The sequence below is a fragment of the Sinohyriopsis cumingii genome, chromosome 3 (assembly GCF_028554795.1).
Source record: "Sinohyriopsis cumingii isolate HCF-2022 chromosome 3, ASM2855479v2, whole genome shotgun sequence".
NCBI classification, from domain to species: domain Eukaryota; kingdom Metazoa; phylum Mollusca; class Bivalvia; order Unionida; family Unionidae; genus Sinohyriopsis; species Sinohyriopsis cumingii.
The window spans coordinates 132,257,002-132,269,759 of NC_142963.1; the positions used below are offsets into that span (position 1 = coordinate 132,257,002).

Genomic DNA, 12,758 nt, shown 5'->3' on the forward strand with positions numbered 1-12,758 from the left:
ATGATCGAAGATCATCTGTTCCAAGGACAGTTACCCAAACGTTTGATCGTTGGTATCGTCGAGAATACAGCCTTCAACGGAGCTGCCGAAAAAAATCCTTTCTACTTTCAACACTTTGGCATGTCCAAAATCGAAGTCAGTCGCGATGGCAAGACCTTGTGTACCCGACCTTTCGAACCTGACTTTACCAAGAAGAATTACTTGAGATCGTACTTGTCCCTGTACGAAGCCACGGGACAGTTAGGAACCAATACCAGTCACGGTATTACGTACGAGGATTATGTAGGAGGCTACGCTTTGTGGGCTTTCGATTTCACTCCAGACCAAGGCAGCGACGGGGGACATTTCCACCCTATAAAATCCGGCCAGATTCGTGTGGAAATTCAGTTTAAAGACCGAGACCCTGATGAAACGGTGAACGTCATCCTGTATGCAGAATTCGATAATACCATAGAAATCAACAGTTTGAGAGAAGTCATCCTAGATTACTAGAAACCATGGAAGACTGTTATCCCTCTTTACCTAGTGGAGAAACTTTTAGTGTTGGATTATTGTTAAAAAATGTTAGAGTTGTTGTTGTTTAGTGTTAAGTGATTTTTTAATAAAAAATGTTGTGTTTTGAAAAAATTGTTTGATGTTATATTGTTGGATTATTGTTAAAAATGTTAGAGTTGTTGTTTAGTGTTAAGTGATTTTTGAATAAAAAGTGTTTTGAAAAAAATGCCTTTGTCTTTTGTTTAGCTATAAGAATGTTGGATTGATGCTCTTTCATTTCTTACTATCCCTCTCATGACACTCACTAAACGTTGCGACTCAAAAACCGTGTGGGGATGTTTTCCTTCACGTCCGCGCTTTGACTTTAAGAACCGGGGTTGTTTCCAGTCTAACTATCCATTGTCGACCCATCCTCCTACGAAGATGTGCTCCAAACTAGCTAAGCTCAACGAAGCCTACGTGAATTTGCATAGGGTCAGACACAGTCTGATACCGAAGCCAGAAGAAATAGAAAATGTGAGAATGTTAAAAATCACTGAAGACCTGATAGAAGAGCTCTTCAGAGAAGAAATGAACAGGGAAAAAGAAGAATGGACAGAGAAGTACAGACTTCAGAGACAGCAGCAACAGCAGCAACATCAACAACAGCAGCAGCAACCTGAAGCTGACAGAGGCTTTGTCGATTGTCGTATCGACACCAAAGAGTTCTTCTTCTCTTTTCGAAGAAGCAGACCTATCGCCAGAAAGTCTATCCTCAGAGGACATCGCATTCTTAGAAACTAAAAAAGAATGCCATAGCAAACAAAAAAACAGCCCTTTTCAGGGCTGCCCAATACTCTAGAAAATAAATAACAATCGATTTGCCAATGTGTGTAGGTAGAGTAGTGTGAAAATAAACACTAACTCTTTTTTAAAAAAATGTGAGGGTATGTGTTTGTGTGTTTGTGTTTGTAAGTGGTTAAGTAAGTTGGTATGGATAGTAGATTAAAATGATGTCTTTTTTTTTGGTGTTTGAGGTGTAAATTTGGGGTTTGATTGGATTGCTTTGCGTATGTGGATAGTCTATTGAAGTGATTTATAAAAATTTTTAAAATAGTGATGGGTAGCATAAAAAGTGAGTGTTTCTTTTAGGTCCGCGCGTTGTTGTTTTTTGGTCATGATGTAGGTAAGATCAATTTTATGTTTTTAGGGGATGTTTTCCTTCACGTCCGCGCTTTCACTATAAATTGAAACTCGTTCGGCAGTCCAACTACCCTTGTTGATTGATCAACACCAAAAATGAACACGAGACTGGAGAAACTGTTGGAACTTCATGTGCATCTGGAATATGCCAGGCGCATATTAAATGAACTGGCCGCGGAAGCCATTGTGGAGGAGGGAAGGATAAGAGAGGAGGAGGAAAGAAGAAACAAAGAAGAGGAGGAGAGAAGATATAAAGAAGAAGAGGAAAGAAGATACAAAGAGGAGGAGAGAAGATACAAAGAAGAGGAGGAGGAGGAGGAAAAGGAGAGAAGAAGAAGAAATTTCAGAATCCCAGAAACCGAAAATTGGGATTCTGAAGCCACATATCGTGCCTCTGCTCTCTCCCCCCAAAAGGTAAAAAGTAACTGGGGGATAAGATGTGTATGCGGCGCCAGGCCTGGAAGGTGCCACCATTAACCAGGTGTCCATGAAGTTCCAAAAAAAAACAGCCCTTTTCAGGGCTACCCAATACTCTAGAAAAGAAATAACCATCAATTTGCCAATGTGTAGGTAGAGTAGTGTGAATATAAACACTAACTCTTTTCTAAGATAGTGTGAGGGTATGTGTTTGTGTGTTGGTGGTTGTAAGAGCTAAGGTACGTTTGTGTGAATAGTAGATTATGGGTTTCTTTAATGTTTCTTAGCGTATGTGAAGAGTATAGTTAGGGTTTTGTAACCGCTCACGTACGATTGTGTGGATAGTAGATTATGGATTTTGTTTATTGTTTCTTAGCGTATGTGGAGAGTATAGTTTGGGTTTTGTAACCGCTCACGTACGATTGTGTGGATAGTAGATTATGGATTTTGTTTATTGTTTCTTAGCGTATGTGGAGAGTATAGTTTGGGTTTTGTAACCGCTCACGTACGATTGTGTGGATAGTAGATTATGGATTTTGTTTATTGTTTCTTAGCGTATGTGGAGAGTATAGTTTGGGTTTTGTAACCGCTCACGTACGATTGTGTGGATAGTAGATTATGGATTTTGTTTATTGTTTCTTAGCGTATGTGGAGAGTATAGTTTGGGTTTTATTATATGAAATGAGAAAAGTAGGGGATGTTTTCCTTCACGTCCGCGCTTTCACTATAAGAACCCACAGTATTCGTCGTTCAAACCATTCTACAAAGAAGATGGCTTCTAACCAAATGGACAAAATACAAACATTGCAAGACGTTTTAGACAACTTAGGAATGATGGAACAGATGTTAATAAGACTCGTTGAAGACCATTATTCCTATAGTCCCCATCGTGTAAAGATGGAAATTAATAACTTAAGAAAGGTAAAGGACAAGATTAGTGGTGTCATGAAAGAGATAAAGGAGGAGAAGGAGGCTGAAGAGGAAAGAATAAGCAAATGGAACGAAAAAATTGAAAAAGAAGAAGAAAATGAGAAGAGGAAGAAAGAAGAGGAGGAAGAGAAGAAGAAAGAAGAGCAGGAGAAAAAAAAGAAAGAGAAGAAGAGAAAGAGTGTAGGAGATAAAATAAGAACTTGGTGGAGAAAAAGAAGAAATTAGAAGCAGAAGAAGAAGAAGAAAACCCAAAGGCCCTTTTCAGGGCCAGCCATATTTCTCGAAAAGAGATAGCCTTTCCATTGCCTACCCTTTTTTAAATTTAAATTTAAATTTAAAAAAAAAAAATCCCATATTCAATTCCCCTTGTCCTTAGACAAACCCAAACTCTATTCCCATGTTAATTTCCCTTGTCCCTAGACAGACCCAAACTCTATGTTAAATTCCCATTGTCCCTAAAGTGGCCCAGCGTTTTTCTCCATGTTAAATTTCCATTGTCCCTAAAGTGGCCCAGGGGTGTTTTTAATGCTAAGTCCCATTGTCCCTAATGTGGCCCCATTTACTACTATCACTGCTGCTTGAGTGCTTAGATCCAGTATTGCCTTAACTAACTGATGTTATTAATACCTCTCTCTCTCATCCGGGGAATTTCCATCGTTTTTCAAAACTGCCATTGTAAAGCCTCTGCTGAAGAAACAAACACTCAACCATAAAGATTTAAAGAACTACCGCCCAGTTTCTAATCTCCCATTCAAATAAAAATCTTAGAAATGGTTGTTCTATCCCAGCTTGTATCATATCTGAATTCAAACAGTCTTTCTAGCAATGTACAATCTGCATATCGCTCTTGCCACAGTAATAAAACTACTCTTCTAAAAGTAGTTAATGACATTCTCTCTGCATTCGATAGCGGAAAGACTACAGTCCTCGCCCTCCTTGATTTGTCTGCAGCATTTTACACAATATACCATGATACATTACTTCACCGTCTCCAGCATGTATTTGGCATTCATGATACAGCCTTACTGTGGTTCAAGTCCTACTTGGTCAACAGGACACAAATTGTGTCTGTAAATGGAATACTCTCTAGCACAGTTGATCTATGTTGTGGTGTTCCACAGGGGTCTGTTCTTGGACCTGTTCTCTTCACACGCAGCCGCTCTCAAGTGTCATAGATCATCATCCAGTGTCTCACCAATTGTACGCTGACGACACCCAAATATACAAATCTAGCCACTCAACTGAAGTTGATGCTACCATCCAAGGTGTAGAGAGCTGCATTTCTGATGTTAAATCATGGGTGATATGTAGCAAGGTGCAGATGAATGATGATAAAACTGGGGCCATTCTGATCACAACACAAAGACTTTCTCATTCACATCCTTTACCTCAACCAAAAAATATCAGCAGCACCAACATTAAATTCACACAGTCAGTACGAAACCTGGGTGTTACCCTGGACAGTACTCTCACATTGCACCAACATGTCATGAATATATGCAAGGATGCATATTTTGAGCTGAGACGCATCAGCTCCATTCGCAAATATCTTTCAGTTGATGCCACAAAAACACTTATGTGTTCATTAGTACTTTCAAGACTGGACTATTTTAACTCAGTTATGTCTGGTTCATTTCAATATCTACTCCAGAAACTTCAAAAAGTTGTTAAAAACACAGCTGCTCGGATCATACTTAGAGTACCGCAATCGGAGCACACCTCCCCGCTGCGCTGTACCCCACACTGGCTAAATATTCGATCCAGAATCAAACACAAAATGTGTTCTCTGTGTTACGTTTCACTGACGGACTCCAGTCCAACATACCTATCCGACCTCACCTATGTGTACACACCAGCAAGATACTTACGCTTCTCTTCTGACAATCGTATACTCATTATTCCCACTATGAAAACGAAGTCATATGGACAACGTTCTTTTGCATACCAGGGCCCAGCAACGTGGAATGAATTGCCCACTGAACTTAGACACAAAGACACAGTGATCCCATTCAAGAGTGCTCTTAAAGCTCACTTATTCCGACTGCAAGAACAAACTTAAAGACCTAATAATGTGTCCTACCTTAAATATTTTCAGCATGTTGTTTATGTTTTCTAATTTCATGGTGTTTGTTTTTTGTTTTTTGTAATCATATCATTATATATGTTTTTTATGTTATAGATGTTGTCTAATGTTGTAAAGAGATTAGACGCTATACAAAGTCCTTATTATGATTATTATTATTATTGTTATTATTATTATTATTATTATTATTATACATCCCCTTCGCTGAAAATGGACTTTTCCAGGAGGTGTAAATGACTGACAAACAGGGTCGTCTTTTACACTGAAAACTTCCGTTTTGGAATGAAACGCATAGACGATAACGGTGATAGTGTCCTTCCAGAACATAATCAGGTCTGAAACGATAAATCAGTAAATGAACTAAGTTTTGTGCATCTTTTATTTCATTTGTGCTTTTCGTTTCTTAAATCGTTAGGGTGTGGGTAAAAACAAGCGGGGTGGTATATTCAGACTATAGCTTGACAGGAAATAATATATTGGAATCTCTGCATTAGCTTGCCTCTTGGTGAAACTTTCAAACGATGTACATTACTACTGCATTCTCGGGGACTTTAGAAGTGTGAATTGACTTTTGTCCAAGTACTGTACAGTTTAGTCAGGCAAAAAATATTTTGTTTTTAAAAAGCCCATGCATGTTTGTGGCAGCACATGAGATGGAATTCAAGCAAAAATTAATACAATAGTATTGGCTGCCATTCAGTATTGATTCTGAAATGTGGTATTCACCCATGATAAAGGTCCATTATCAATCAATATAAAAGTCGAAAAGGCTTTGTTTAAAAAGAATATATTTCCATTGTCATAAATTAAAATACAATTAAATGCATTAAACACGAGTAAGCACAACATAAAATATGCATTTATACAATGCCAAAATTGTGATATAATACTGTACATTTTATCTACCTGTCATTTTGTAGCACGCATGGGTACACTGATTTCAGTAAGAACCTACCGTGGGTTACGAAGCACTGACCTGGAATCGGATAGCCCGGAATTTGGAGCCACCGCAGCGTTATCATTGACAAAGACATAAAGTCAGGTTAACAGCCATTGGTATGACCCACTGAATGCCGAATAATATGTTGGCTCATATTTCAGGACACCCAGATGATATACATCAAATGTATTCAGGAGAGAACAGTGTTTTTCAAGATGAAACACAAATAACAATCACAGTACATTAGCAGCTATCTTGCGATTATATCATTATCAGCAGTGGGTTTCTCCTTAAATATGTACATTGCATAGTGCAGCCTTCTGTGAGCATACTGCCTTTTAAACTGACTTAACATTTAAACAAACTCATTTAAATCTGCATCAGTAGTTGAAAGACCATCTCTTCAAGTCAGACGGTGACAAAAATGAAATATGAGTATGACATTGAAACATGATTTTACGTTATTGAGTAAAATGGGACACGACTTTTATCGTCTAAATCGTCGTTTGCCACAGAATGGACTAACTGTTGATGACAGCAATAACATTTTCATACACTGGTAGCATCTGTCTGAATTTGCTACTTTTTATACATGGCATAAAATTGTAGAATTTTTCACATTTATTAATAATTGTAATAATTCACACGATAAGTGCGATGACTAAGCTGCAAAACTAGGGCCGGCTGAAAGTGGAAAAGAAAAAAAACAGTGAAATACAGTGACATATTCATGTAACGATTATTTGTTAAGGTCATTATTGAAAGGAAACAAAGTGTTGCCCGATAACTGTAAGGGGTGGGTGGGGTGAGGGGACACGTTAAGAGTTAAAATTAAAATGACAATAATGCGAACATCCGGTATTTCCAGTAATCTCTCGATTTTGGTGTTCATGATCAAGCATTGAGAAAATTAAATTAAGAAATATTAAGATGGATGATTATATAAATATTGACTCCTAGAGTAAGCAAGAGTTCATAACATATCTCGGCTTATCTACCACGAGTTAGCATCCTTAGCAGTTTTAAGTCTAAGATAGAAGGTTGGTCACAGCAATCAACTTTTGGTATGTGATACGGCTAAAACCACATAGGTACCTTCAATATATGTACATGGTAACAATAGGTTCAAAATATGGAGTTTTTTTTAGCAATGTTGAATAAATTCTGGAAAGTATGCCACAGTGATCTAGTTTTGGTGCGCGACAAACGTTTATTCTAAGATACCGTATACCGTATAAGTGACCAGATAATAGGTGAAAAGGTGTTGGCAATCAAGCATGGATACGATTTTATCCATTTCTAGTTTGTAAATCCTATAACGTACGACAAAGCATCCTGGTTATGGTGCATGACACACATTATATGATCCGCACACTCGGAAGGTTTGACGTCAATAGGTGTAAATGAGCTACAACCCAAACATGCTGGATGAAAATAACTTTTAAGCAAATTTTAATAAATCAAAGTATGAAGCTGAGAATAAATCAGACTTGGGGCGCGACACGTGTCTATCCATAAATGTACATTCAATATAAGTTTGATAGTAATAAGGTAAAGGGTATGGGAACTATTAACTAGACACGATTAGTTAATACTCGTTTAGGAAGTACGTCACAGTGACCTGGTTTTGGTGTGAGAGAATATTCATCCCAAGATACAACCAACGTGCGAAAATGATTTCAGTGGGTAAAAAAAGCATAAGAATTATTGCTTTAAACTAGGAGAACGAACCTACACGTGCAGGAACGTACGGATGGACAGAGTGAATTATGTATGCCGCCCACTTTGCAAAGGGTGGTATAAAGATTGGACATGCTCTGAATATCTTAATCGGAAATGATGGCATTCAATTTCCATTCGTTAAGTACAGAAGAAAACACCCGTTTCATCCCCAGTGACCTAGTGGTTAGAGCGTCCGCCTAGGATGCGGGAGGTTGTGGGTTCGAACCCCGGCCGAGTCATACCAAAGACTTATGAAAATGGTACTAACAGAGCAGCAGAGCTTGGCGCTCAGCATTAAGAGATTAGTGTTAGGACTGGTCGGCCTGGTGTCAGGATGATGTGACTGGGTGGGACATCATGCTACATGTCTGCGGCATGATTCCCAGTACTACTAAACTGCCACACTGCAGACATCGTAACGATATGACTAAAAAATTGTTAAGCTACGTTGAAAATCCAAATCACACACACACACACACACACACACACACACAGAGACACACACTCATCTCTAGTGGGAGTAGGTACAGATGGTTATTTATATTTCAATCCAAAATATGCAGATGCTGGTTAATTCTGTATTAAAGGAGCTAACGAACTCTATCTGTATAGTGCATGTCTCAAATAATTATATTATTATAGATTAGTGCAAACCAATATATTTCGCTCACATTAGGAACATTACATTCTGTATATACAGTCTTCATTTATTTAGGGTAGAGACGTATTTAAGTGTTGAAGAACCATGATAAATATATATCTTGGTTCATGTACATGTATATTAATATCATCCAGATTATTTTTGACAAATTGGGGATTGGTTATCGGCTCTTGTTCCTATTTTATTTAATTTTAATACATCCGGGTAATAAGAATAACAAATGATCTCAATACAGTCCAGACATATCTGGAGACTTAGCATGACCATGAATGGCGTTGTATTGAATGGGATATAAATACACGCAATGCATCATGGGAAATAAAGAAAGAGACGAGTAAAAATAGAAGAAAATCGCTGTATATAAATTTCAACCTCACTAGAGGTGAATTCGGCGAAATCACCGCACGAATTTCAGATTCTTCCTGGTTTGATGAAGAAAAACAAGTGTAACGCACTCGTTGAATTCTCAGTTAAATAAGTCAAGCACAATACCTGCACGTAATCACATTGAATATGCTACTTGTTACTGATTTTTTTAAAAAACCAGCAGTGACAATCACATCTCTCGTGTTATACGAAATTTTAAAACATATATCCTTATGAAGACCCTACTAAAAGATGTGATGATATTCCTTCATTTAATAATGCTTTGAAGAGTTGATGAAAACAGTTGTTTTTTTTTTTTTGTTTTTTTAAATCAGGAAATCATGAGATCGAAGAGAACGTGTATAATCGGTATAGTACGTTTCAAAACAATTAACAAGTTTGTGATGGAAGAAGACAGTGAGGTCTGTAGTAAATGTAGGCCACTACCACAAATATCAACATATGCATGTGTTTATGCATGTATCTGGCATCACATGAATGTGTTTGGATGTTGTCTAAATTTCATGGTTTTGCCCATTTTTGAAGAACACAATCTCTTTAAAGATAACATTTTGCGTTCATGGTTTTCGCATTATTCATAGCCGATTCAACAGTAGCCGAAATGTAATTAAATATTAAAATAATTAGGAATCAACAAAAATAATCATGTCAAATTCTCAAAAGTGAAAGAGGCACATTTCCATATTTGGACAGCCACGAGAAGTCACCAGCACAGATTTTCCATTTTACGGTATTACGCTTCCCTTCCCCTACCAGTGGTATTTTTGTATATATTATTGAAATTTGTAACGACTACTGGCACCGGCAGTGATATGGCCAAGAGACCCGATAAAGCACAAAATCCTCCGACCAATTTCCCCGCTATTCCCACCGGATATACATCTCCGTATCCGACCGTTGTCATGGTAATTACAGCCCACCAGAAAGCATCTGGAATACTGCTGAAAAATGAGCCGCTTTCCCCTTTCTCCGCATAATATATCATAGTCGAAAAAATTACAACCCCGATTACAAAGAAGATCAGAAACGTGTTTAATTCACTTATACTCAGTTGTAACGTTTTTCCTAAAATTTTCAGGCCCTGAGAGTGTTTTGCAAGCTTAAAAATCCGAACTACTCTAAACACGCGCACTACCTGCAGCAAACCACTTCTATTGGATGCCAAACATGTTTGGTTAGCTAGTGAGATACCTAAAATGACGAAATACGGCACAATGGCCGCCAAATCGATCCAATTTATGATGGATTTCCAGAACATTATTTTAGACGGGCAACTGATCATTCGGACCACAAACTCTGCTACAAACCAGAATATACATACGGACTCGCATATGAACATCCAGCCTGTGTAATCCGTGTAACTGAAAATTTCTTTTTCGTTCGTATCATTGTGCTTTAGAGTGAACAAACAAGAAGGTTTGAACACGGGGAGCGTCTCTAAACAAAAGACCACAACAGACAACATGATCAAAACAACCGAAACGATGCCGATGATTCGAGCTGGAATGGAGCTACTCGGGTGCTCAAACAAAATCCACAGTTTTTTCAAGGAAGTTTCTGGCATGTCACACGGTAGTTCCTCAAAAATCATTCCCTCACTTTCCTTGTACATGTCGATCGTAGCACGTCCCAATTCATAAAACTCAAGCTCCTCTAAGAAAATGTCCAAAGGAACTTCCAGTGGCCTTTTCAGCCTGCCGCCACTTTGATAATAGTAGAGAATAGCTGGAAACGAGGGTCTGTGTCTGTCAAAGAAATACTCCTTCCTTACTGGATCCCAGTACTTTTTCCGTTTTTCCTCATTGCCCAAGAGAGTGCTGGGAAGTCTGTTCAGTGTTTTGAGCTGAGTCTCAAACCTCAGACCGCTGATATTGATGACCGTCCGTGTACATTCTGCGAGAACACTGTCGTACGAATATTCTCCTTCACTAATTCCATCAAGCTTACAAACTGACCCATCCGGTTCTCGTTCCAACAATTTAATCTCTTCCTCTTGGGGAGGGGCCTCTGAAGGGTGTGCGGATGGGTGGAAACTGCTCCCCGAGTGACTCCTCTTATGGTCCCTGGCATCATGAAATCCCGCCAGATCGGGGCTCAGGTGGAAGTACGAATGGTATTGACTTGCGTCCATGGGATTACTTATTATGAAATTCATTTTCGAATTTTTTTAAGTTGCTTGCTCTATCAAAACTTGATAACTGGTACAGATATACTATAAAAAGGTATTAAACAATAAACAGGTCCTTACGGGAAGGTATCAAAATCTACAGTTATATCTTAGTCCAGTCTCGATTTCAGTAATTGCAGTAATTTTGGTAGTAGTATTTACATGCCGCGATTTTTTACAGCATTTTAATGTTGACATTCATCTATAATTTGATACAGTGGATAATTCCTATTGTTCCTGTTTACTAATTAAATTTTCAAATGCAGAAAATTAGGAATATTTATTCGTGAATAATGATGCGTATCACGTATATTCAAATAGGTCACCTATACATTTTCCAAGCACTCCATAACTATTGCGAATGATCAACTTTAAAAACTGTTTCGGGCCAGGATTTTTATCGATATCATTTTGTCCTGGCAGCGTAAATCCCAGCTAAAGGCAACCGTCTCGAATAATTGATGATGACGATGGGCAACGAAATATCCATAAATCTCCAATAAACACCGGATTTATTATCTTCCAATTCATCCAGTTCAGTTTTGTGCCAGGAACAGAATATGCCACCAGTCTTGAGAAGTAATGCGAAGTATGTCGTGAGAATAGTTAGATAAAATTAAAATGTCTATTATTTGTATCTTGCGCTACGATTGTCAAAAACCAGTTATATTGTTCATATTTCTTAGTGTTATAAAATACAATCATTCACATTGTAAAGCACCCACTGAGGACTTCCACGCCTACTCTTTTGTAGTAATAGTTCAACTCTTCTATAGAACCTTTCAATATTCTGGAGTATTCCTCCGCCCCACTCACGGTGTTCAGCCCTCCATCAATGAAGTCTTTTGAATAATAACTTTTTTCAGGTACATGAATTTCTACTATGTTAAGTGTAATAGGTACCGGCTTAAAGAGATCCGCCCCTAGCTTACTCAAACAGGTTTTATTTTGGATAAGCGAGGGAAATGGTCTTTAAAATAAATAATCTCATCGTCAACTTGACATACGTAAGACGACTTTTGGCCTCGGTGTAGTAGATTATTTACAGTCGACACAGCACTGATTGGTGGACTTAGTGTTCCTTATTATTTTTTTAAACTGTTGATATTGTCATTGTCCGTACCGCTAATTGTATCTGCCTTACGTACACACACACACACACACACACACACACACTTTGTTTTAATCTTCACATGTTTAAAACGTGTGTGTTCAATCCCCGACCTAAGAATCAGGTCCCAATTTCAACAATAATGCTCCAAAGTTAAGCCTCTAAATGGACTGAAATTACATCCAAGAAATATAGTCTCTGTTTGTTTCAGTTACAAAACGCCAGGGCCGTAGAGAGCGATCACTGGTCCTGGGTAAGAAACAACCCGGCCTCCTCTAGTTCTTGTTAAAAAAATGTTCTTTTATAAAATTAAAAAGTGTTGTTCGGCCCGTCCCCCTTACGAGCACGGGCCCCGGGGGATATATCCCCGGTTGCCCATCCCCACCCCCTCTTGTCAGCCCTATAAATAGCCTAAGATAAGATCTATTTACAAAAATCTTCTTACTAAATTTAGCTATTCGTTATCAACCAATTATGTGCAGACAAACCTATATATACTGTTTGGCTTAAAAGTCTGCTGAGCTGCCTTACCACCTCTCTCTCTCTTTCTCTCTCTCCACCCATTTCTATACTGGTGTTCCCATTCTTCCATATAATTAGTACAGCTTCAGATAATACTAATATACACACAGAGAATATTGGCCACAGCAAAACACAGAAACA

General features: G+C 38.2%; 1 protein-coding gene across 1 annotated transcript; it reads right to left on the reverse strand.

Annotated features, from left to right (window-relative positions):
- Positions 1–5,515: 5,515 nt before the first annotated feature.
- Positions 5,516–11,585, reverse strand: LOC149803873 (potassium voltage-gated channel subfamily A member 1-like). The gene has a single exon (XM_089953684.1). The coding sequence runs from the start codon at positions 10,970–10,972 to the stop codon at positions 9,551–9,553; it is 1,422 nt and encodes a 473-aa protein (XP_089809810.1). The 5' UTR covers positions 10,973–11,585; the 3' UTR covers positions 5,516–9,550.
- Between the last annotated feature and the right edge of the window lie 1,173 nt (positions 11,586–12,758).